Here is a 27,640-nt window from a genome sequence, read left to right on the forward strand (position 1 = left end):
ATCATTTGCAATTATCCTTTATTCCCTATTTAAGTCTCAAGAAAAGCTCTTGGATCACAAATGACAAGCCAAAATGCTTATGAATTGTTTCCTAGTTTTTGACTGTCAAATTGATTTTAACTAAGTGTAAAAATGTCTCTTAGATATTATTTACAGTGTCACTAAATATGATGAGCACAGTATTAAATGATGTTAAAAATGCACTAAGTTTAGAGACTGATCTAATAAAGACAAGTATACTCTGGAATCCCTTAAATTAACACCCAGGCAATACAGGGGAAAAAAAGAACATTTAAACCATTGTACAGGGGTGCCTGGGTGGCTCAGTCGTTAAGTGTCTGCCTTCAGCTCAGGTCATGATCCTGGAGTCCTAGGATCGAGCCCCACATCGGGCTCCCTGCTCAGCAGGAAGCCTGCTTCTCCCTCTCCCACTCCCCCTGCTTGTGTTCCCTCTCTCGCTGTGTCTCTGTCAAATAAATAAATAAAATCTTGAAAATAAATAAATAAACCATTGTACATTTAGAAAAAAGTTCCAAGGTTAATTTAAAAAATACAAACACAATAACCCTATAATACTTCCATAGTAACACCAGTCTGTGCTTACTGGAACATACTGAAGTTCTCTTGCTTGCATGACTCAATCTTAACTACAATCAATTCACTCTTCATGATTTATCATTAAATTCTCTGTCTTATAATACAGTCTATATAATAGAAACTTTAGAATAGATTTATAAAATATAGGAGTTTCTACTCTAATACACTCTTAAAAAACCTCTTTCTACAAAATTGCACAGTAAAAATAGCAGGCATATAAGAAAAATAGTGCTAGAGGCAGACAAATCAAAGACAGGACACTAACAAAAACAATAACAATTCTAATAAAATACTAGCACAGTTTAAAAAATACCTGGCAAATTCCTAACAAGGGAATACTGGAGTAAACATAGGACTTTATCTTCACCCCCACCAAAAAAAAGTGAAATAATTTAGAAAGGGTTGAGGATGTTGAGTTATAGAGACAAGAGGCCAATGTAGAAAGAACAGGCAGAAACACATGATAAGGAGTTCTATGACAGAGCATGAGGCCAAACTAGCAAAAAGAAGACTGTGGGATAAAGGGTCAACATTTACACTACAATTTTCCTCTACCATTCAGCTGTATCAATGTAGTTTGACTTTAGTCACTATATCACTTAGTGGCAAAAAATATGGCACAAAATGACAATCACTTATGAGCTAATTTGTGTTGCAGAGGCAAAGCTGTAATAGAACAGATTATACCAAAACTTTAAATTAGCATATTTTTTCTAGATTTTTATTGAAAGAATAAAAATTTAAAATATCTCAGCAAGCCAATTCACTGGCCAGGAGAAGGAGAAGAACTCTCAGATTGGGAAGAAAATACGGTTAAATTAATGGGTCTGGCACACAGTGAATGCTCAGTAAATGTTAGCAGCAGCTACTATCACTACTACTTCTGTTGCTGCTACTTCTACTAGTAAAGCTGGAAACTAAACGAGCTCTGAGCAAACATGTGTGGCGTACCCAGGATCTGTCACTCTCCACTTTACTGCTAACAGAATTCTGATTTTTGCCCAGGAATCTACCTCTCAGGAAAGATGACCTTAACTTCCTTTTAGGGGCAAATATGGATTAATCTAAACCAATTATGGTAATCCCATTCTTTTTTCCCATGACTGGTTTAAAATGGATATGTACCCTCCAGGCCAATAAAACATGAATGAAGTCCGCCAAGGGAACAAGGGAGGAGCTTTGGGAAAAGCTTTCCTTATAGGAAGGAGAGAGACACAGTAGCAGTTTATCTGGTCTCTTCCTCTGAATATTGTCAGGGCAAAAGTACTTTAGGTGCTCTGATGCTCCACTTACATTTTTGAGTTCCCCTTTCTCAAAGAATTTGACCTTCAGGAATTTCCCTCACTATCTTGTCAGTTATTTGCAGATTTTAAAGTGATGCTTTAAAACATTCTTACTCAATAATTCTTAAAAAGAGTTCTGTCAGAGTAACTTACTCTATCATTACCAAAAATGGAAATATTCTACATTTGTTTCCAAAATGATCTAAGATTGATTTGTTTTGAGAATTTTATATATAATATTTAAAGTCTTCTTTATAACAATTATTTTTCTACTGCATAGCTAGACTATGTAGCTCGGTGCTGTCCAACATGGTTGCCATGAGCAACATGTTGCTATTTGAATTTAAATTAATTAAACTTAAAAGTTCTGTTTTTCGTTTACACTCACATTTTTATTTTTTTAATTTTTTATTTTTTTAGATTTTATTTATTTATTTATTTGACAGAGAGAGACACAGCGAGAGAGGGAACACAAGCAGGGGGAGTGGGAGAGGGAGAAGCAGGCTCCCCGCAGAGCAGGGAGCCCGATGCGGGACTTGATCCCAGGACCCTGGGATCATGACCTGAGCCGAAGGCAGACGCTTAACCAACTGAGCCACCCAGGCGCCCTACACTCACATTTTTAAAAAAAAATTTTGGGGGGGCGCCTGATACAAATTGTATCATTTGCTGAAAGCTAAAACAGAAGACAAAGCTGGTAATAGAAATGCCAATCCACCAATAGTAAGTTCTACAATTTGGCTTCATCATTCCTCCTGACCTCATCATGGTCATTTTCTCTATTTATTAAAGGATCTGGTACCTGGTTCACAGTCTCACTCTATACTCCAGGTTTTAACATCATCCTGAGTGACCTCAACATCTGCATAGAAGACTCCCCAAATTCCCTGGCCTTGAAGACCCCTGAACTCCTTCATCTCGCCCAAGGCTAGGCATGTATTCCCTTGGCCACACTGCAGATTTGTCATCATTGAGAATAGTCTCACTTGTCATATATGAAATTCAAGTACATTCCATTCTCTGATCCCCATACCTTCTATCTCCCTCACCGTGTTTTTCCTACTACTACATTGGTTCTTCAATTTGTATGGATTTTTGAAGTTAGGTCCTTAATTTTCTCCTCTTAGCCCTCTTTAGACTGTCATTCCCAGTGCAGAATGCATGACTCAGCACTTCAGTCATTCCCACCAGTACCCTTAAATTCTTTCTGATCTGTTTATTGTTCTGTTGTAGTCTCACCTTCTCTGATCCATTCTCACATAAAGTATAAATCTGAGGCTAAGTTTTTGAATGGTGTCTTACTACCTCCAAGTAAGTATCATGCTGTTTAACCTACAAGTCTTGCACTTAATTTTCCTTCTACCTAGAATGCTCTCATTGTCACGTTCTTCTTTTCTGGTCAGCTCCTATTTGGCCTTCATATCTTTACCTTCCTATGGGAAGAAATCCCTAAATCCTTAATTAGGCTATGTGCCCATTCTATGTGCTTTTATAGCATCCCATACTTATTCTAAGATATCATACATTTATCACGCTGAATGGTGATTTTCTGCACTTAACTGATTTCCCAGGAAATTATAAGATCCTTGAGAGCAGAGATTGTCTTTCTCACTCTAGAACAGTCTGATATACAATAGGCACTCAATGGTTTGTTGAGTGAATGAATGAATAATGCTGGTAGGTTGAAACGATCATTGTAATTGAAGCTACATGTTATTACTTCAGGATGCAAATGTAACATAGAAGTAATATGATCAATAAGCTAGAGAGTATATTAGAAGTATGTATGGGGGGAAATAGAGCAGGGTAAGGGAGATTAGGAGTCTCAGGGTTGTAGGAAGTAGGGAAGATTGCAATTTTAAATATGATATTCAGGCTAGGGTTCACTCAGAAGGTGACAGTTGAATAAAGGTGAGGTAAAAGAGTAAGCCATGTAGATATTGTGGGAGAAGAGTATATAAGGTAAAGGAAATGGGCAATGCAAAAGCCCTGAGGTGGGAGCGTGCCTGGTATGTACAAGGAAGGAGGCCCATGTGGCTGGAGCAGGGTTACTGAGGAGGAAATAGTTAAGAGATTAGTTCAGAAAAGTAATAGAGGGCTAGATTGTATAGTCTTTGCAGGCCTTTCTAAGGGCCCTGGATTAAAGTAAAATGGAGTCATTGAAGGGTTTTGAGTAAAGGATATAATTTGACTCACTCTGACCCCTGTATTGAGAACTGTAGGGAGCAAGAGTAGTAATGGGAAATCCACTGAAAAAGCTCTTCAGACTAAGTCAGTGAAGAACAGAGGAGTAGCAGTGGAGGCAGTGAGAAGTAGTCAGATCTAGGATATATCTTGAAGGGAAAGCCAATGGGATTTCCTGAGGGATTGGATATGAGCTGTGAGAGAATGGAATCAAGAATGACTCAAGGGTTTTTGGCTTGAGGTAGAGGGCGTTGACATATGAGATGGGAAAAACTGGGAGGTACAGGTAAATGGAAATGTTTTAGAGATAACATTTGGACATGTTAAATATCAGATGTCTATTAAAAGTCTAATCAATGGTAATATACGAGTCTGGAATCCATGAAAGAAATCTGGGCTAAAAATATAAATTTGGGCGTCAAAGGACATATGAATGCTATTGAAAGCAATGAAACTGGATGAGATCACCAAGGAAATAAATACTGGTAGTGCACAAAAGAAGGGCAAGGACTAGGTCCTGGACACTCTAAGAAGTAAGAGAAAAAGAGTAGGAACCAGCAAAGGAGAATGAGAAAAAACAAGTAGCAGTAAAAAAGGACAACCAAAAAGTTGTATGTTATGGAAGCCTACTGACTATCAAGTAAGATGAGCACACTCAGAATTGACTATTGGATTTAGCAACATGGAAGTCATCTAGCCTTTGACTTGACAAGAGCATTTTTAGTAGAATGATGGCAGCAAAAATCTGACAGGAACAGTTTTGGAAAAAATCAGAAGAGGAACTGGATATGGAAGTATATAACTCTTTTGAGGAATTTCGTTTCAAAGGGAATAAAAAAATGTGAAAAGAACTGGCACGTGTTTTGTTTTTGTTTTTTTAAGATAGGAGAAATAACAATATGTTTGTATGTTTATGGAAAAATCCAGAAGAGAAGATATTAGGAAAATATCTATATATTTATGAAATAACCAAGAATTAAGATAAGAATAGAGTTGGAGAGCATGACGGTGAGGAATACTGTGTAACAGTCTGATGACATGAAATTAAAAGGTGTGGTTTTTAGGTAGGAGGGAGGAAGAATGATCTGAAAGAGGTAATGAGATATTGAAAAAAAAAGTCAATTCACTTCCACTCATTCAAGAGCTAAGGGAGAAAACACCTTTAGAAGCCTAAAGTTTATTTTAAGTATCATTAGAGGACAGCCAGTTTCCATTAAAACAACAAAGTGAAGAGAAGGAAAATTCAGAGACATCAAGATATAAGGGCTTTTGCTGCTAATGGATCATGAATTCCTAAGGGCCCAGAAGAAATGTTTCAGTAGCTGGGCAGAGATACAAAACAGAAGATGTGATATGCAGAACTTTATGGGATTGGATGGCAAGAGATGAGGAATGACCTGGGAATCTGGGGCTTCTTACAGTGGCAAGCATAAAATAATCTTATTTTATGGGCATAATAAGATTAATCCTGGTGGAAAGATAGTGGTGGCAAAGGTGTGAGAGTTGAGGGACCAAGTCATTTTGGGGGACCTACGACTCTCTCTTGGTACCTACTGGGGGGAGATTGTATTTGCTCCTAGTGCTGGAGCTTCCCCTTGTCCCCTGTTGATGGAATTTCTGGACGTGAGGCCCGTTCCATTCACTATTAACAATTTAAAAAATTCATGTGACCTTCACACACATGGATTTATGACCAAATAGCTTACAGTTTTAAAAATTTCCCTGCTCTAGGGGAAATGTAAGCTAATTTTTCATAGCAAAGTTTGGTTTTACTTACATCTGTGTTACAGGAGCGATATCGTTTCCTTTCCCCAAGGCAATATTTTCCACCTCCTGAAGGTCTGAAAACATATTTTGTTTAACATGTGAATATATCTGTCTACATAAAGAGTATATATATTGCTTGATGAAAACATATTAGCATTTATTTTAAGAAAATACAAAATTTGACATTTTACTAGTTATTAAAATAACAATCATGCTGGTGATTGTTAGCAATAATGATTATGGTTGCTGAACATAAAAACTAAGGCAGTTTGCTATGAATAACTTTACAAGACTCTAAGCTGTCATGATTTACATTCTTAAGAAAATGCAATTAAATAATTTTTTTTTCTAATTATCATAGTAAGCAGGTACTCAGTTCAACACAATAAGTTTAAAAATCACTTACTTATAATGAAAAACCACTTGAATCGTATTCAACAAAACACATAATCTGATACTATCTGTTCACCAAGTAGGAAATGGTAAATTTACTATTTTTTCCGGACTAGAAATGACAGAATACTAAGCAACTCTCTGGAAATAGCTTCAGTTCAAAGTAAATAATGCAGAAATGGATTTCTATCTCATTATATGAAGTTTGAAAAATTACATTTAAAAATCAGATGGCTTTGCATTATATACTGTATATTACACTCCAATTAATGAAAAAGTAAGATGTCCAATATTTGACTTACATAAATTAATTTTTTAAATATTTAACATTAAGGAAAGTCATATGCTATTATTTGGGCATGCTATTTTGAACAGAAAAAACTAACTTCTTTTAAAAGAAGTCCAAGTCATTCTCTTAAGGATCTGGGTATATTACTTATTATCATAGATGTTTATGGTTTTGGTTACTAATTTATAGTAGCCTGCAGTTGAGCTTAGGTAATTATTCTGTACTTGTTTGAAAAAGATCAAGTATAATTATAATTTTGGCTCACTGGTAGTCAATGGAATAATTAAAGTTACATTTTGAATATATTTTGAATGCCAGTGGATACTGATTCTAAAAAGGAAAAGGAATGGCCCAATTTAAATCAGCTTGGGAGAAATGGTTTGGTCAGACAAAAACAAGGGTGTGGGGATGATGGTAGCATGACTAGTTTATGAGTGGGTGACAGTGAGCTAGCTCTGTTATAGCAGAAAGATAATAATGGAAAGAAAGCTGGAGAATGGAAACACAGAATGAGTGTAAAGGGAAATAATTTCAAACTAAAAAGAGTAAAAGAGAAGAAAAGAGATATTTAGAGAGGGGAACCAAAGAGAGGGATCCTGAGTTAAAAAGAGAAAAATAAAAAATGAAAGCTGACTATCTTTTCCCCAGGAAGAGATAAAAAGCAGAAGGGATATTATAACGCCATGCTGCACCAAACACTAGTTGGGAAAGGAGGCCTGCAACCTGAGCTAGAGACAAAAAGGGGAGCACTTGACATGCAGCAGCTAAGGAGCAGTTTAGTCTCCGGGGGGGACAGGAAAGTCTAACTGGGGGACTGGTCCACCTGTAATGGGCACTGGTGGGAGACAGAAGCAATACAGCTACCAAAGAATACTGATGTGGCTGGCCTTTCACCAGGGGGACTCTGACCGGAGAAAAAGAGTGGTGGGAGAGGAACAGTCTGACCTGCATAAAATAGTCACGGGGAGAAAAGTGGTGGCAGCTCCGGAAGATGATTAATAGGGGCATGTGAATGGAAACTATTTTAACACATGGTCAGTATTCTTTTCATTGTGATTTGTGATGCGAATCAAGGCATTTCAACCCTTGAAGTGCTCTCATTGGTCCTTTTAATACTAATGTAGCAGTAATAATTTTATGTGACATGTGAAAAGACTTACGTTTTCTGGGAATAATGGTAATGTAGCTAAGAGCAGACCTGGATTCATCCATAATTCAGTAGTTTTTGGAGGGGGAAATCTATCTGATTATTACTAGATTAAAGGTCTAGCTATACCTGGGATAGATAAACAATGCTATTTTTTTTTCTTTTTCTTTTATTTTTAGTTGCACAGTAAGGGGGAAGGAAGAAAAAGAAAGTCTCTCTAACAAGGCTCTTCCACTCTCCTGTGCCTATTGCTTGTTCAGAAGACAAACACTTGGCTCACTAGTGAAACGTTTTTACAGATAACATGTGAAACCACAGCTTTGAATCATTTCCAACTGTGTCTTTTTGTTGGCTCCGGCTTACTTTAGCTACTTACGCTGGACTGTCACAGTGTCTTAGGGATGAGGAGACGCCTCCCCCGCAGGTCCTGCTGCACTCTCCCCATAGTGACCAGGGACCCCAGCCCCCATCTATGCTCTGGGGCCAAGTGCCAAAAGGAACACAATCTCCCTGATAACACCACTGCAAGATTTCACAGAAAACACAGAATTAGCTTTTAGGCAGATAGAGCTATCAGGTTAGAAATACATAAGGTCCGGCAATGACCAATTATAGGCATTAGCATTCTCCAATAGATAATAGACTGAGAGTTCTTTAACTGTGTTTAGACAATGGCGAAGGTGCATGTGATTTGCAAATTATCTTTGGCTAGGCAATGATTTATAAATCTCTAACCTGTACCAGGAGTCTAGAAAACTTGACTTTACTTCCTTTTTTTATTTCTCTTCCTCCAGAATCCTAGTATTTCTCATTAAAGAGAACTCAAGTCTTTTTTAGATATTTTAGCATTAGAATTTTTTTTCTTTATATTCCACTATTATTAGGCTCATGGAATGATAACGCAATATGGAAAGTTCCCCAGTAAGGAATTTTTATGATGGTAATTGCTTTTACTTTAAAAAAAAAAAAAAGGCTGGTTGAGGCTACAATAGTAAAGGAATGTGTTGTGGCATTTCATCTACACGAGTCCTGCAGACATAATAAAAGTAATGCCAAGATACTAGGGACAGGGTACAAAAAACTCTTACATACACTGACTAGCCATGTGTATAGTCCCTGCATGAACATGTGTACTGGAATTCTTTCAGCTTTACTCTGCAGTAAACCAACCACACATACTGCATGTAACTAGAGAGCCAGGAATAACTTATTGAGACACAGACATCACATAATCAGCTCATAACTCTAACATGATAAATCTTATTTGCAGAATATGGTAAAAAATGAAAGCCTTTTTTTTTTTAAACCAAGGATTTCTAGGTTTTTACTGGTGCATTTTTCTGAATTACCAAATTTTGACAAACCATACTGATGCTGTGAAAGTCATTTGTTTATATGAATAACAATAAGAAACATTCTTAGAGTTGAATAACTGGCAGCAACGTCATTGTTAAACAAAAATTCAACTTTATATTAAAATGCAAAGGTATTCTGATATATGATACTTAGAAAGTAATGAGTCTATTACACTATTTCCACATAGCCGGAATTCTTTCACTTTTCATCATTTTCATGGCTACCACATCAGACAAAATAGGCAAATGGAATAGCTTCTTACCTGGTCTCTAAGCCTCTACTTTTTTCTACCCTTAATCAGCCCATTCTCTAGTAAGCTTCAGAGAGTTCTTTTAAAAAACATATTATCACGTCATACCACTTTTTGCTTAAATGATTGCACTACTTTCCTACTTCCCTTAACTCTGGTCAGCGGTGGCCTTTGTGATCTGACCCCTAACTCCTTCTCCAGTCTTATTCTCCCTTGCAGATTGGTCCAGAACACTGGACTTCTTTCTTTTCCTCAATACACTAAGTTTGTTCCCTCTTTTGGGCATTTGCATTTGCTGGTCCTTCTGGGAATATTATTCTCCCAATTACTTATGTTGCTGTCTTCTCATCATTTGGTCTCAATCAAGTGTCCTTTCATCAGAAAGGTTTCTCCTTGACTACCCTTATTCTGAAGAGGGGTATCTCCCCACTCCTTCCCACCCTCCCACCTCCAACTCCAGGGTATAATAGAGATTACATCCTCCTGTTTTAGTTCCCTCTTAGCACTTACCTCTATTTTAAATTACCCTGTTTATTTTTTAAATTATTTCTTTAGTATTTATCTCTTCTCATTAGTATGTAAAACCAGGAGATGTACATATGGCTATTTATTTATTTTAAAAATTATGAACATAGCTCCCTACTCATTTTAGGTAATTCATCTATGCTTTGAAGGGGCAAATTCAGCAACAAATCTAAGCCCACAAATAATCAAGTTATTCCAGCAAAATATATCCTGAGAGGCAGGATAGTATGATGGTTGAGAACTGAGACCTGAATAAGAACTGAGATACTGAATAAGTAACTTGACCTATCTGCATCTGAGCTTCTTCATAAATAAAAAGGTAAATAATAATAGAGCCTATAGCATGTGAGATTAAATAAAGATAATGTGAAGAACATGGTAGAAAGTATCTGATACATAGAAAGAGTTCTGTAAATATTAGTAACCATTGGGCAAATTCTTTAATTTCTCTGGATCTCCATTTTCTTATCTGTAAAATGGGAATAATAACACCATCCCTCTAGTAGGGCACATAAAGTGCTTATAACAGTGGTTGTCTCATATTAGGTCTTCAATGAAATTAGCTAATACCATTGTTAAAATGGAATGCTCACATGTAGAAATAAGGCTTATGCAACTGCAGAGATCTAAATGTGGTGTGGACAGCACTCATAACCTTCCAAAGTCCTAGAGAGAGCTAAGTTCCTGCCAGCTCTGGATGATGATGATAATACGAATTCTTGGAAGCCACACAAATTTTTCAGAATGCAAAAAGAAATCATTAAGCACCCTTAGGAAGATTTGTTTCTCTCCACAGCGAATGGTGCACGTTTATCTCTTCCTATAGTTGATGGCTCTCAGCATTTTTAAATTTGTTGACAGAATTTTTAATACCCTTTATTATAAAAAATTATTTAAACTAAAAAGACAAAACCAAAAACTGTTTGACCCATTTCTCCCACCGCTGGCAACCACCAAATTGTCCTCTGTATCTATGAGCCTGTTTTTTTTTAAATACATATATATTTAATACATAGCATTATATAGCAATGACTATGTTATTTAAATTTAATTAAAATGTAAAATTCAGTTCCTCAGACCCACTAGCCACATTTCTAGGGCTCCATAGCCACATGTGCTAGTAACTACCATGGTGGACAGAGCAGATCTAGAACATTTCCATCATCACAGAATGTTCTATTAGAAATGCTGAATGTCTAGAACAGTGTCTAGCATGTAGTAGATATACTACAAAAATTTATTGAATGAATGAATACATTACTTAAATTATAGAATTCTGTGTTCTATTCTGGTTACTACATGTAAGGAAGGAACTAGAGATACTGGAGGGTAAACAAAAAGTCAAATTCATCTTTGTTTCCATAGTAGTTGCACTCAGTTAATTTTCAGTAGTTTTAACAACATGAAGGAATTTTTTCAGAGAAGTACTGGGTAATTAATTATCATTTGTCCTTCAAAAATTAGGCAAGAGAAAGTCAAAATTTGATTGGCTATAAAGGCAGAGCATTCCAACCCCAAGTCTAATAAATGTTGAAGTAGGACATTATGAAAGATAATTAGTTTTATGAAAATTACCATGAAGAAAAAAAATCATCTGTCCAAAATGGCGAACCAGAGGTAGCTGGCTGAACTGATAATACAGTATCAACCCTGGGAGCCGGGCTACTAATAACAACGTACACTTGAGAGGGAGAGAATATTTCAGCTGCCAGGTTACAGCTTACTTAATTGATTTTGAAAACCAACCATTTGTATAATGATATCCCAATTGTGTTAGGCCTCCACCTATACAAAAGTCACAATCTGGGCCAACTAATATTTATGCCTGCGCCTATTTTCCTTTGGGAATAACTGAGCAATGTATTACTGACCAGCAATTCCTGGTTTTATTCCCTGTGGTTTCAATTAATGGCAACTAACACTTTAAAAAATTCCAAATTTTAAAATTTACCTGTTTTTCAAGTTAGAAATTTAGCATTATTGATGCCAAATAACATTAAAATTTAATTTTACATTTATTTTATATAATCACAGAGTTGCAGCTAAAGCTCAGAGGGACTTTGGAATTCACGTGGTCTAAACGCTTCATTTTTTCACAGGAGGAAACCAGAACCTTAAGGAGGCTGACTTGCTCAAAGTCACTTTGGACAGAAAAAGGATTATTTGTCCAAAATACACAGAAATCAGTGGGGGAAAAAAACAATGTAGGTGTAGGGTTATATATTAGAAGTATATTAAAGTATACTGTACTATCTTTACTTCATAAAATACAAAATAACACTAGAGATAAAAACTCTTAGTTGCAAGTGTACAGCTACATGTTATTTCAGACCTCTGAGTATTCTTGTAATTTATAGATAAAAACTTTATTTTTTGCATTTTTCAGGGGACAGAGAAATGATGAAGGCCATAAGAATACTGAAAGATGTAGGTTCCAAAGTATTTTATAATATTGTTATATATGTTTCCTAGATGCCCACAAAATGCAGGACAGCGAGAGAAGTCACATAAATTCTCATTTTCTTTTTAAAACTTACTCTTAAGGTAAAGGACAAACACAATATTCAGTTTGTAGGATGCTCCTCAGTTCTCATCATCAATTAACATCTACACAGCAGTATTTCATAAGTGACTTACTAGAACCTTTTATTGCATAAATTTATGCTATTGAATTTTATCTGTTCCATGGAGTTATAACGTAATAGACAATTGTATCAGAAAGTTAAAAACAAATATTAATGGCTAAAAAATGAAAAATTCTCAAAAAGTAATGTATCAGTCATCTAGCAGTTGACAAAAGACTAGAGTTTAGCTTAATAACCAGTTAACAACTTATTTAATTAGTTAACAAGTTAATTCAGTCTGTGTGTAGTCTGTGTTACAAAACCTGAGCTCTTATTCTAGCAATATCCCTGGTCCAAAGCAAGTAATTTGTTTCTTCAGATTCCCTACCTAAAAGATAGGGACTAACTTTAGTTTTCAAATCCAATGTGGTTTGGATTAGACAGCTTCAGAAATTAGTTCTATGCAGACATGCCTTCAAAGAAATTATAAATCTACCAAAGGACTTGGTTGATATTGATCTCTGGCAAAATGGTCTCAAAGTTTTGTTTAGTTTTGCCCTGCCTTATACTTACAGTAAAGGATCTCTTTGGAAATCTTGCTATTTCTGTGCTCTAGCGCTGGTAAGTATCTTAACGTAGTACACTGATTTTAGAGAAGAAACTTATTTAACTTAATAGTAAATGCTTTAAGAAACCTCTAGGGAACTTCATGTGGAACAAGTTGAGCTAATTTTCTAGATTATTACATTAATCAGTATACACCAAGACTTTAATATAAGTCATTAGTAATATAATTAGATTATACCAAATAAAGCAACTTGAAGTATAAAGCTGAGAATTTTGAATGTTGTATTTTCTACTTTTCTTCTTATTTGCTTTCCACGTGAAGTTGCTAACCCTGTAAAAGCTCTATTTACAGGCATAGAATTTTACTTCATTTCTTTAAACTAAGTTAGTTAAATATTCAGATGGAGACCAGTTTCTAATCTTTATTCTCAAAGGTTATATCCAACCTATTGATTTTAGACTATTCTAAATATCAGTTTTGTTACTTCAGCCTAAATTTTCTAGATAAATTGGGTAAATTTGGCCTTCTTTTTCCTAATTCAGGTATGTTAAACCAGATTCAGAGAGGTGACAGAAGTAAAACTATCACATTTCAAGAATAAAATCTCACATTGCTCATTCATGCTTTTCACATTCCTTCTAAATAAAATAAATATGTCATTAAAATGACCTAGAAAGAGGATACATTCCAGTGAGGCTTCAAAAGTTTTCTTAAAAAAAAAACTTACCCATTTAATAAACAACATCTTTTGATGTTGTATTTTCTACTTTTCATATTACATATTACATGATCTACATCAGGGAATTACGTTCCAACAAGATATATTACAAATCAAACAATCTAAATGAGAATTTGTCAGAATTCCACAAAGCAAAATTTCACGATGGGTATACACAGTATTTTTAAATATATATAATATATATTTTTTAATGAGAATCATTTTAGGTGCTCGCTTCGGCAGCACATATACTAAAATTGGAGAATCATTTTAGGATGCGATTATGGTACATCTTGTACCATAGCCAGCACTTTGGGTCCAGCCAGCATCAGGAATGAGAGACCCCTAAGGAAATCCTAAGATTTTGAAGGAAGCGATATTGGAGATTCAAAATGGAACATACTTCCCAAGTCAGAAAAGCTGAGAGTTGGAGCACAGCACTATTAAAAGCCTTTTCTTTCCTCTGTGCAGGTGCGGGAATGCAAAAGCTGATTTCAGCCCAAATTCTAAATCAGAACTTGTCATCCCATGCTATTTAAATTTCTAGAGCAACTGAAAGGACTATTCTTTTTTCACTTCCTGTGTTTATAGTTTAGGACCCAGTCAAAACATATTACATTCTACTCTTAAGTGAATTAAGATATAGGGCTGCAAATGTCCTATTATATGTCTAGTGCTTTAAAAGGGTTTGTAATAATCCTATTCTAATCCAGTCCTATGTTTCCCATGCAAAGATACTAGGAATCAATGTTATGTATGTGTAGGCCTAAATACTGAGCTATAATCTCTAATTGGTCTTGTAGAATCATTAAATCAATCTTTTGGCAATAAACCAAGTATTGGAGACTTTTTGGTCACCATCAGAGCTTGCAAAGATTGAGTTTTGATTTTCCTTAATATCCTGCTCAGTAACAATGCCAACACTACTTTCAAAGTTTTTACAGTCTAAATCTTTGTTTATTATTTTATCACGTATGGCATCCCTCTGATTCCTGTCCAAAAAGCTATTGTTGATGCCATGACTAAGGAAAGTTCTTTTGGCTGAAAGCTATATTGATTGATTTGCAGGAGTGTGACCCATGGACGCACAGTACCAGCGCGCCGTCTGGGCTCATCAAATTTCCTCCTTTGGTTAATGCTACTGTCCCTGAGCACATCCATTCAGACCATATGGTTCTTATTCAATACTTGAATGGCTTATTCAGGCAAACATCCAATGGCTGTAATAGCGATGTCAGACCCCCCAGGACTCACGCAAAGATCAGTTTTTAATTTTTTGGCCATATTTCTTACTCCATCTGCTAAATGTGCATGGAACAGTTCCCATACTTACATGGAACATTTGTGGAACTGCGCCCCCGGGCAGGGATCCCATATCTTTTGCAGCCAGAGTTTGACGAGATCATTGTGGATCCAGTCCTCTGGATATGTCTATGCTATCACTTGAGCAATATTTCTCCCCTCCCCCGACTTTTTTTTTTTTTAAAGGATTTATTCAAAAAACTATGAACAGCTTTGGTTTTATCCTGCTGGCTAGACAGGATGTAGGTTTTTTTCTTGTTCCTTCTTCAGACAGTAGTTTTGAAATTCAAAGTTAAGATCAGAGGTCAGTCATGGGTATTCCATTCATGTTTCTGAGACACACAAAGTCATGCTTATACTCTCTGATGCTCATTAGTGCCAGTTAAGACAGTCTGGTGAAGTATTTTCTGCCCACCATCATCTAAGGTTGGAAAATAATGAATGATGATGCTCTAGTAATATACACTGGCACCTTTCCTCTGAAGAAGCCCACAAAAAGCTCACTGAGATATCATCTTACTCCATCCTCACAAGATCACTACAAAATGTTGAAATAGATCTCTCTCATTTCAAAGTGGAGATTCATGATTTTGCTGGTTGTAACACAATCATATATTCTTACCTCAATGTTCTGCCCAAAGTGCTTTCTCATTGTAATTCCTGAGATAACAAATTGTTACAGGTAGATAAGTGAAAAATCCGCTTAGTATTAAAGGGTAAAATACATTGTCACCACCAATCTCAGGCTCAGTGACTTACTTTATCCCTGTGACAAGAAAAATTTGCTTTTTTCTCTGCAAATTTCCCATCTGCAGGTAAGGTAAAATCAGGGGCAGTGTAGAGGGGCACAGTTTCAACTTTGGAATCGGAAAGACCTGGGCTGGAGTCTGCTCTGCTTTTAAATTGCAGTGTAATCTTAGGCTTTCAAGTCTTACTCTCCCCATCTGTAAAATAGAGTTAAAACAGTACCCACCTCATAGGATTTTTGCCAATATTAAACAGAACAAATATGTGCCTGGCACAGTGTAAGTACTTTAAAAATTTTCATTATCATCATCATCATCATGGTTACTGGTAATGCCAACTATATTTTAATGCCACACAAAGTTGACTAGACCAGGAGAAATTTCTACTTTGTGTCACTGGCTCTTTGCATGGCTGTTTTGGTTGGAGTAAAAATTCTGAGTTCTGGTTTAATTTCTTTTCTTTTCTTTTTCTTTCTTTCTTTTTTTTTGAGTTCTGGTTTAATTTCCAAATAGATATAGCCTTAAGAGAAAAATCTGCATTTGGCAACAGTAAACATGCTTCCCTTTTAAGGAAAAAAAATAACTGAAATTAACAATAAAAATTCAAAAATAAATAACATGGCAAGTACAGTTAGTAAAAAATAAATAAAAAATAAAGAATGGCTTAGCTCCCATTTCTAGTCCTTTTTATTTTTTTCTCTTAAACATGTAGGTTGATCTGGTACTTTGAAATCCATTTCATAAATTCACTGTTAATGATAGAGATGGTTTGAGGGTCTTCTCATAGCACTCTGCCCTTTTCCTTTCTAGAAGTCTGCATATGTATTTGTTCTTTTCATTCACTCATTTAAGATTTGTTAGTCACTTTCATAAAGCTATCTATTGATCGTCCATGTCTCTGAAAGAATGGTTAATATTTGCTTTGTAGATTAATCTTACTTATTTTTATTTTTTAATATTTATTTATTTATTTTAAGTAGGCTCTACGCCTAGCATGGAGCCCTGTAGATTAATTTTAGATAGTGAAATCCAACATATTGACTATATGAAACTACGATGTTGTAAGTATGAGTGGTCTCTTGGTACACCAACTTTGTTATACTTACAAAGTTCTTAAATAGTCTTTCATGGAGCCCAAGATGTTCTGTTGAGGCATGTAAGAAGCTGAGAAGGGTCCAAGGACAGGGTAAGGAGGTAGGCAAGGAGTTTTTTTAACAAGAGTATTTCCATTTTTTCAAATGTATATTATCAGAATTCTGTAGATTTCATTTGAAGAAACGATTTAGGGATCAAAAAGTTGACAACCACTATCCAAAATTAAGAATGTGAATCTTTAGGGGTGCCTGGCTGGCTCAGTCGAAAGAGCATGTCACTCTTGATCTTAGGGTCATGAGTTCGAGCCACATGTTGGGTATAGAGATTACTTAAATAAGCTCTAAAAAAAAGAATGTGAATCTTTAGAAATCAAATATATTTTCGTCCCATTTTATTCACTTTCTCCTGTCTGTGCTTATTCATGTATATGCTTTAAAGTATTATATCTCTGTTTATCAAATTTAAATTCAATACTATTAGATTTAATATTATTGAGAGTGTTTTCTTGGTATCCCTCAAAATTGTCGGTAATTTCCAAACAAATATTACCTCTATCACATATATGCAAATACTGTTAAGATATAACATTTGAGGGTCCTATTATTAAGCACAAATGATAAGATATTAAATATGTGCCTACCATATAAATGATTAGTGGGGTTGAGCTATGTGTTCTCAGATAGCCACTACCTGTGGTTTCCTTACTTGAAGTGATTATATAATTTATAGAATGCTAGTAGGAGGACTGTGAGAGGTTTAAAAGAATGAATTCTTTATGCTTGGGATTTAAAAATAAAGTACAATAAAGAGAGCCATGAGGCTTAGTGATAGTATTATTCTAGGCAAAAAGAAACTGTGGCCCATGGACTAGATCACAAGAATAATAATCAATCAAGGGCAAATAAAGAGATTCTCACTGTAACTTTCCCCCCTTACTATTATGTATTTCTTCTGAGTACAGATTGATGTAAATTGCTACTTGTCGTTGACAAGAACGGCTGACTCCAAAATAAACCTAGACTGTTGTTTCAAGAATGCAGTTCTTAATATTTTCTATTACTTCAGTGAAAAAAAAGAATTTTTTGTAGTGTGTGAAGGTCTCTGTATTTTTACTGGCTACTTACAAAGTCTCAAAAAAAGATCCTTAATCCTTTAAAAATGACCTATCAATTCATACATTTAGCACAATTTACCAACATTTCCAAACTCAGCATGGAAAAGCCATCAACATGGCACTAGGTCACAGGTCTTGAATGAAGCCGTCAGCAAGGATTAATAAAACTGTGACAGCTGCCCAAAAGCTTTCATTCTTTTATTTAAACATCAGATTGCAACCTGAAATGCAGTGTAATCTTTGTTGAAAGTCCCCCAACTAATGGAAGAATTCAGAACAGAAGACAGTAGTAGTCATTATTGTAAATTCAGCATGTAGCAATAAATTCTAGAATTCACATATATAGCAATTCCTAAAGAATTTCAGAAATAGCGTAAACTATTCTTATCTATTTGAACAATTCTTAATAATGATATTTTTCTGAAAACTAGACTGATGAAACTAAAATTACTTAGCTACAATTTCTATGCTCAGTAAATTGTTTAATTATTCCTCTACTACTAGCCCTCTTATGTTGTAATTTTAAATCAACTCTAGTTTGACTCTAGTTATAAAATATATTTGTGGGTCACATAATTTTCCTGGGAATTATTTATCAGAAAGAAACCTAGATTTACATGACTAAACAGACTATATTATATGACAACAAGATTATTGTTGGATTTTCTATACAAATATATACATATATGCACAGAAAGTTTTAACAGAGCTAGAAAATAAATAGTCACTGTAGTTTCCCAAACACTGCAGATGTGCAGATGTCTATATGTGCCAATTAACTCATTAGGCTAGGCATCTACTATTTTCTCAAGTGCATTTTAAATTAGTATGCATGATTTCCTAGAGGTTGAATACCAACATCAGAAATGGATCAGATTAGTCTACTTGTCAAAAAGATAATAAATCATCTGAGCTTACCCCCTTTTCAATATTCCCAGTTTGACAGAGTGTTCCTTCAGCTGCAGGAATACTGTTGGTGACACAGCGGTTGCTTTTGCTGAGACACCAGAGCTCTCTACACACTTCCTAGGAAAGAAGGCAAAAAGCAAGTTGATCAGAAGTAGAGACTAAAATCATGTCCACTTCTTCCAAAAAATATACCTATGTGCACTCACATTACTTTAAAAAGACATCCCAGGTGTTTTTCTGCTGTTGAAGCATAAAAGATGAAGATTTTGGAGGAGATTCTTATACAAGATGTGTTACCCATTTTGCAGAATCATTTAAATATTTTTCTTTATAATTCTTATTTTAGTGGATAAAGAATATCTTAGTTTTTTTGATTAGGATCTTTAAAAAATAATGTGCAGAAATTTCACTAATGCACTGGTGCATCTGGCTAGCTCAGTTGGTAGAACACATGACTCTTGATTGTGGGGTTGTAAGTTTGAGGCCCACATTGGGTGTAGAGATTGCTTAAGGATAAATCTTTAAACAGGAATTCTTAAAAAAAATTCTTTTTCATTACTGTAGAAGAGTAGGGAGAATGGATGAATATGTAGAAAGGAAATAGGTTTATTACTCTCAAGAATATACAATTGTACCAACTTACCAATTACTAATAAAGTGTTACCAGGTGGTGACTTCCTAGACCTACTGTAATATTCAAACAAATACCATTTTAAAAAGAAAAAAAAAGAGAGAGACCATGGGCATGGGCAGGGAGTAATTTCTAAAATTCATAAAGAACAATCTAGCAATGTTATTTGCAGATCATCAGTGTAGCCCACCTGCATGAAAGGGAAATGTGGTTTTGAACAAATGCTATTTATGTGTCACTTTCATAACTGACATATTTCAGATGTTGTTTGGAGTTGTCTTCACTATCATTTCTTTGAAGAAAATACTCAAAATTTTCAATTTCCTTTTATATATGATCACCGACTAGCATCATTACTGATAGTACAGGTTTTTAGTTAAACTAGAACCATTTAGTATAAAATACATATTTGTAATAAAAATATATTAATCTGGAGTGCAAAGATAAATTTATGTATAACATTCACTTTTATTGCTATTATTTCCCAACTGCTCTTTTTACTCTCAAAACATCATTATAAAAACTTATGTCATGTAAACATAATTCAGAAATGAAGTGGTAACATATTTAATTCACTGGTTCAACTTTCCTACAAGTGGAAATGCCTCACAAGGTATAACATTGAGGGGATCTCTTTGGCTCCTCTTTAGGATGCTCCCTTCCACCAGGCACAAAAGGAGCCATATAATTTCTATTAGACTTTTTAAATATTTTTTATTTATTTGAGAGCGTGCACGCACGCACGCGCGCACACCCTCCCCCCAACACACACACGAGTGGGGGAGGGGAGGGGAGAGGGGCAGCGTGAGAGGGAGAAGCAACAGTCCCTCTGAGCAGGGAGCCCCATGTGGGACTCGATCCCAGGATCCCAAGATCACGACCTGAGCCAAAGGCAGATGCTTAACTGAATGAGCTACCCAGGCACCCCTCTATTAGACTTTTAAAATACTTTTGAATAATCTACTCTATATACTTTATTTATCTACTTTAAACTCTATTTGAAGAACTACTGAGCTAGAAGAGAGTTAAAACATTACAAAAGATAAACAAAATGTACTGTAGACCATAATATAAAGATAATTTTCCTGTTCTTACAACTCAATGTACTGCAAATTCTACTTTCTTCAAAGTTTCAGTTTCTGTTTTATGTGGTTATTTATACTATTTTAGTGTTCCTTTCTTATAGGAGATGGTTTCCTAATATAAGTTCCTAAATATATTATTTCAGTTTAATATTAGAAAAACAGTAGGACTAACATTTTAGGGTCTTAAAATATTATCCCATATATCAAAAATACCCATATTCAAAGAAAAATGTGTTCACTAAAACAGAGAAACATTGCTAAAAAAAGTATATTAAGAGATTACCAAAAAAAATTTTTATCCATAATCCTGGACTATACTCCTGATCTTTTATGATTTTTATTAGATCTAAATCTTACTTTAGACAGAGGTCAAAGAACCTTAAGTTTAGATAGAACTGTGAAATGAAAATTCTATCATTCAAAGGGACAATGTTCATAGCATCTATGAGGAAAACATACTATGAGGTCAACTTACAGAAACTCTTTTTTCCAAAAGTGCCTTGAAAAATCTCTACCCAAAATGGCAAGTGCTCAAGATATTTTTTCCAAAACTTTAATCTCAAGATTCACAGTACAGCCCTTGATAGAGCCTTCTTATCCTACAGAGAATAACACATTTTGAAAGGTAGTTTCCCACTGCTAACAGGACTTTATTACCTAGTGGGCTCCTGGGGATTGGGATTTTGCTATGGCATTAACGTCCCACGAATTACTGTTTAAAGCACGGGACTGTAAATCTATGTATAGGAAATACTCCCAAGATGTTAAACTAGTCTCAGAAAAGGCTCTGAAGAGTTTTCAAAGAGATCTTATCTAGAATGTCAACTTGGATAATAAAGATCATGACATCTCAATTAAGATTTCCCAAGATAAAAAAATACTCACTTGAAAGATAAAAACTAAGAAAATTTTATTTTATACTAAGATAGCAAGAGGGACAGTTCCTGAAAGAACTTGAGAACATTTTCTTCTTATTAAAAAAGATTTTATTTATTTAATTTAGAGAAAGAGAGCATGCGCATGAGTGGGCAAGGAGGCACAGAGGGGGAGGGAGAAGAAGGAGAGAATCTCAAGTGAACTCCATGCTGAGTGCAGAGCCCCACATGGGGCTCAATCCGATGACTCCGAGATCATGACCTGAGCCCAAACCAAGAGTCAGACGCTTAACTGACTGAGCCACCCAGGCACCCAGAGAACATTTTCAGACATTTAGAAATACCATTCTTTAAACTGCTGGATCCTAGAACATGGATGATATATTTGCATGGATATATGCATAGGTATATCAGTTGCCAAATAAGGACCCTAAGGTAGGTCCCAAGCTGGTTCACTAGTAAGTTAAATGCATTCTGAAACTTTTTGGCTCTTGGGGAATTTGTAGAACAACCATCATAGGAAATGGATTAATATCCCTAAATAAAATAAATATGATAGAATATAGTGAGAGAGATTGATGATTTTTTTGACTACCCACCATCTTAGCTCAGAACATAATTCTCTTTCACATACTCATATTTCTTTTTAGGAGAAGTTAAGATTTATTAAGATTACTCCTATGACTTCTATGAACTAATAAACCATTGCCTGTGTTGGGGTGATTCCCTTCTCTAACCCTACAATTTATTTTGGGAAGACTCTAGGAGAAATTTTGGTTTCTGTGCTTGCCCTTGAGGTTAAGGAAGGAGAGTGAAGTTATCAACAGTCTTCACTAAGAGAAATTTCTGTTACATGACACTGAAAATTGGAAATGGACTTTCTAATTTCATGGGCTCAACTTCTAACCAAGTGGGAGGATTGTCTGGCAAAACAAAACATTATTTCCCATTCATTCAAGAATATTTCTTGAGCATCTACTATTCACCAGGCATTATGTTAGTGTAATGAAAAAAATAACACTATCAAAGAATTTACAGGAACCAGGGAGAAGGTAGGGTACAATCAGACACATAGCTCAAATGCCATAGATTGGCACTGCTCTATGGAATTTTTAATATTCTGTGACAAAATTAGAAGAGTGATATCACTGTGGTTAGATTTTTTTTTCATGAAACTAAATTTCTTATTTTAACAGACTCTTCTTATTTACTAGTTTTATTCTTTTTACTTTTTAGGTGTTACAATAGACTGTAAGGTCCCTGAGAGCAGGGTGTATGTGTTAATGGCAGTCTTGACAAAATGTTTCTACTTGGCAAAATTAAAAGTTAACATCCTTGTGGTTTGCTAAGTTTCAGGGAGAAATTTCCCTTGCCTACAAAAATCTAAAAGCTTGTGAACCACTCACTGCCCAAAACTTGATAATCAGTGTTCTGTTTTTTTAAACATATCAAGATGTTTATCAATTGTTTCTGTTCCAGCACTATCTTCTGAATTCAAATTCTTTCTTTGGACATGCATCCTTTCAGAGTTAATTTAGCAAGAGACTCTTGTTCCTTTTTTTTTTTTTTTTAAGATTTATTTATTTATTTTAGAGAGATGGAGGCAGGGGAAGGGGCAGAGGGAGAGGGAGACACAGAATCTCAAGCAGACTCCCTGTTGAGCACAGAGCCTGACATGTGGCTCGATCTTACCATCCTGAGATAATGGCCTGAGCTGAAATCAAGAGTTGGATGTTTAACTGAATGAGTCACCCAGGCGCCAAGGGACTCTTGTTCTTCATTGTTTAAAAATATATCTTTTACCCTCATGTTTAAAATGATATTTTAATTGAATATAGAATTCTAGGCTAACATTTATCTTATCTCAGCATTTGAAGGTATTAAGTTCATTGTCATCTGGACTCCATATATGGAGGCTGATGAAAAATCATTTGTCAATCTAATCACTGTTTCTTTGTGATAAAGTCTAGTTGCTTTCAAGAGTTTGTCTTGGCTATAGTGCAGTTTCACCACTGTATCTAGGTGTTCTTTTATTTATCTACTTGGGGCTCATGCTTTGAATTTATATCTCTCTTTGATTCTGAAAAATTATTAGTTATATAATTTATATAATATATATATAGTTATAGAATTAGATTTGTAATATACGACTTCCCCATTCTTCCAGAACTTCTAATCAACTTATATTACATATTGTCACTCTAACCACCATGTCTCTTAAATTCTTTTCATATTTACCCTATATTTTTCAATTGGGGTGCTAATCTTTCTGCTTGTTCACGTCATGGTGGACTGTTTCGTCATGTTGTTTGTTATTTTCTCTTCAAGCTTACCTTCAGGGAATCCTGTTTTTTCATAGAGTATCCTGTGCTGCCTGAGTTGCAGAAGTGTAGCTTTGTGCATTTGTTTCTATCATACAACCCAAGGTTTCACTTGGTTTTTGTTCACTAGTTTTCATGAGTATCTATTTGGTCAGCACCATGTATGGAGACTGTACAAAGTCATACTCTGTTTTTATGTAAGCCACAAGCCTAGAGCTTCAATTTCTCATGTGAGCTATTTGTCCCCACCCAAAGCAAAGGGCAGACACTTACTTGTCATTTCCATTTAGATTTTTCTTCATAGTAGAAACGACCCTTACCTCATACCCAAGGTGATGTCTCCTATCCTAACATGGAAAAACTTCAGCTCACCAGCTTGCCATTTGAACTAAAACTCTTCATTTCTGGCATATCCCTACCTTCCTTTTTTTTGTTCTGATATACACAAGCTTTCTGCTGAAATGTAATAAATGCATTCTGTGAAAACCCCTGCATTCTGTAAAACCACTTATGAAGAAAACAGGATTTATGGGAAAAATAAGGTTAGAGCAGACCACTGAAAACCTAGGTAATTTCATAGCCAGAAAACTTTGCACTGTTAAATCTTTGCGTTTGATCCCAGCACCCCTAATCAGTTGATCCTTTGTAGCCTTACTCCGTGGCTTGTGATGCTTTCTCCTTAGAGATGTAGGTCTTTGAGGATATCTGCCTTCAACAGACACTATTTTCATAAAAATTAAGAATTGGATTCAAGGTATATCGTCTATCAGTCAATTTTTAAAAAATAACACAAAGGATGTATAATTATAGATTCTTCATTTACCCTCATGATTGTAATAGATTGTTTAAAGCTTTGGGAATGGAGCACTAAGTGATCTACTATGTCCAATAAAGACCATTCTTTGGACTTGCAGGGTTTTTTTCTATGAGACTTTATACAATACTATAGATTTTTTCTTTGTGAGAAAGCTCACCTGAACTTCACATCATTAAGGCACTAGGAAACAATCATATATGAACAAACAAGACTTGTAATACTGGCATCATTCCACAGTCTGTTACTATACCCATGTGTCTTTTCATCACAGAAAAACATGTTGTAGCTAAATAAATGATATTTAATTATGTTTTATTCATTTTATTGCTCTGGCATTTTCTGCTTTTATACCTGGAAAAGTGATTGTATTTACTGTTTGTCATGTTTTTGAAACTGAAACTCTTCTCCTAGACATTAAAAAGCAAGTTATATAAAGGATTGGAGACAAAATATGCATGCCAACTTAGAAGAGAAGTCAGTTGAATAAATGGATAAAAGCCGGGGGAGCAGATTTGAGTTCAATGTATAGAGAAGTCTTCCAAAAGTCCAAACCGAACAATGATGAAATAAAACTGAATCTCCTATTACTGAAGATACTAAAGCATACACTTCACAACTTCTTAGTAGCAATGTTGTAGGCAGGAAAAAAAAAGGGAACTAACACTAACACTTTTTCAGGGCATACAGTCAACTACTATGCAAGGCATATTCATATTTGTATCTCACTTAATCACCACTAAAATCTTCTCAGAAAGTGTGAGAAACATTATGTTCAGAAAGATTTAGCAAATTGCTTCAATCTTAACTAAACCTGGATTTGAATCAGCTCTACCTGATATTAATGCCCAAAATATCTCCACACAACTAAACTACTTTCCCATTTAAGTGCTCCACAACTGAATAAAGTCACTAGCCAATAAGAAAACGTTTACTTGTATTCTAATGTAATATAAAAATCTCACTCAATCTTCATAATACCTTTTTATCCTTTACCTGTATTTTAAAGGAAGATATCTCCAAATTAAGACTATTATGTACTAATTCATAACATATACACTCATTATATGAACTTAGACATCAACTTATATATTATTATTATTGGAACTTCTGAATGTAATAATACCTTGTATTTGGATTTTTAAAAGATACTGTTAACATACTCCTCAAAAGTATTCCATGGTCTTCCAAGAGACAAGACATTTAAAATATTCCTACTTATTTAAAATTTTAATATCAACTCCCAGACTTCTAGTCTATTTGGTTTTTCAAATGAATGACACTGTTTGCAAACATTAACAATAAAAAATAGCAAATATAAGTAATAATAAAAATACATATAAGGGCTGTAGTTTTAAAGTAATTATCTAAAGTAAAATAAAGTATCTGATATTGAGAAAACAAGCTTGTAAAAAACTGAACTAGGTCTTTGTTTATCAGAATAGAATAATTGATTATTTTACACTCAAAAAGTCTTTCAAAATAATAAAAGAAATTATAATTATCTTTTCTAATGTTTTTATAACTATATGTTTTCATAACTATAGCTCTTAAAAGATACTAAAAAATGGGAAGAAGAGCCCTTTGATTTAACTGGGAAAATTAAAATTAGCAGTTTACACAAGCAGGAAAGAGATATCCTAAAACTAGCAAACTATTTTATAATTATTATATCATTAAAGAAGGAAAACAGTATACAAAGAGAAAACAGGCTCTTTAATGTTAGGTGGTTTTTGTTTTTTTCATTTTTTTTAAACAAATGTAAGGATCATAGAAGAAACATACACACATTTTCTGCCCGTGGAAAACCCTAAACCCTATGCCATCTTGGGTCTTCGGTTCTGAATATGAAACATTTTCTTTGTCCTCATTAACCTATCAGTAACATCTCTCAACAGCTGTTTGCAATAAAGGATCCTGACAGCCAAGGGGGAGAGCAGAGCCTGAAGAGGTCAGAAAGGAGCATCAGTGATTAGAAAGGTTACTTATCACGGTATCACATAAAGGAAAACTGAAAACCAACATATGGTGACCCTGTGGCCTGGCTCCAGGTGTTTAGTAGCCATCTGAAGAAACAGAATAATGTACCCTTATTTCAGCTTTAAATAGGTTAATCCTATTATGTGGGTAGTTTAAATACAAGAGATCTTAGAAAGACATGTATTTTTGTTATATATATATATATGCATACAAATATATACACATATATATACATGTGTACACATATATGTATAACAAAGAACAAATCTAGGAATGCAAGTTACATAATTAACAATTTGAAGAGGTTAAAAAAATGATTAAATGGTTTTGAAAAATACCTCTAAGAAGCAAATCCAAAGTAAAAACAAGTGATCTTTAAGAATACAAGTAATTTTGGACCTAAAATTTGGGGTTGAAATTTAAGAAAAATAAAAGCAAATCAACTTCTTGTTAAGTATATGCCTAATAAGTATATATGGTTGGACTCTGAAAGAATATTGAAGTGCTAAAATAATTCCATGAATATTATTTCCATATCAAACCACACTGTAGAATATTTACACCACCTTAAAATCTGCAAGGAAAGTGGTTCTACAATCTTCCTCAGTACAACATTCCAATATAAAATAACTTGAAATTCTTCCTACTACCTAATCTACAACCTTCCAGCTGTAAAAATTAAGACAACTGTTTTCTTTTATGCTCTTGGTAGGGAAGGAGAACAATTTGTTACCAGCAATCAAACTATAATAAATGTTCCAAAGCCTGAAGATGGTTTAAGGCCAACATTTAGCCTTCTTTTTTATAGGCTACTCAAACTCTATTTCTTTAAACTTCCCTTATATGTACTTCTAAATATTTCACTATCATCTTCTCCCAAGTTATCTGCATCTCTTAAAAAAAAAAATTGGGTAGGTAGCCAAAAATTCCCTAAAAAGACTAATAAGGTCTTTTTATTAGAATGATTCTCAAATAGAAAGCAATAATGACTTGAATCTTAACTAATTGGTGGTGATAAAATAATAAACAAAAAGGGAGTAAGCATGAAAACATTAAAAACTTGAGTCTGAGAGACAAAATATGTCAGGCTTTATTAAGTACTCTCCAGAGGGAGGATACACTGATTA

General features: G+C 34.7%; 1 protein-coding gene across 4 annotated transcripts in view; it reads right to left on the bottom strand.

The window, feature by feature from the left end:
• The window catches only part of ADAMTS6 (ADAM metallopeptidase with thrombospondin type 1 motif 6), a 293,828-nt gene that overhangs the window by 78,205 nt on the left and 187,983 nt on the right, over positions 1 to 27,640 (bottom strand). For all 4 annotated transcript variants that reach the window (XM_064596173.1, XM_064596170.1, XM_064596171.1 and 1 more), the window contains 3 exons: positions 18,817 to 18,924; positions 8,037 to 8,182; positions 5,842 to 5,905 (listed from right to left, as the gene is read on the bottom strand). In XM_064596173.1, coding sequence (XP_064452243.1) covers positions 5,842 to 5,905; positions 8,037 to 8,182; positions 18,817 to 18,924 — 318 coding nt within the window. The remainder of the gene's footprint in view (positions 1 to 5,841; positions 5,906 to 8,036; positions 8,183 to 18,816; positions 18,925 to 27,640) is intronic.

The sequence above is a fragment of the Mirounga angustirostris genome, unplaced genomic scaffold (genome assembly GCF_029215605.1).
Source record: "Mirounga angustirostris isolate CCGP_5_RB_7025 unplaced genomic scaffold, mMirAng1.0.hap1 SCAF_7, whole genome shotgun sequence".
Classification (NCBI taxonomy): domain Eukaryota; kingdom Metazoa; phylum Chordata; class Mammalia; order Carnivora; family Phocidae; genus Mirounga; species Mirounga angustirostris.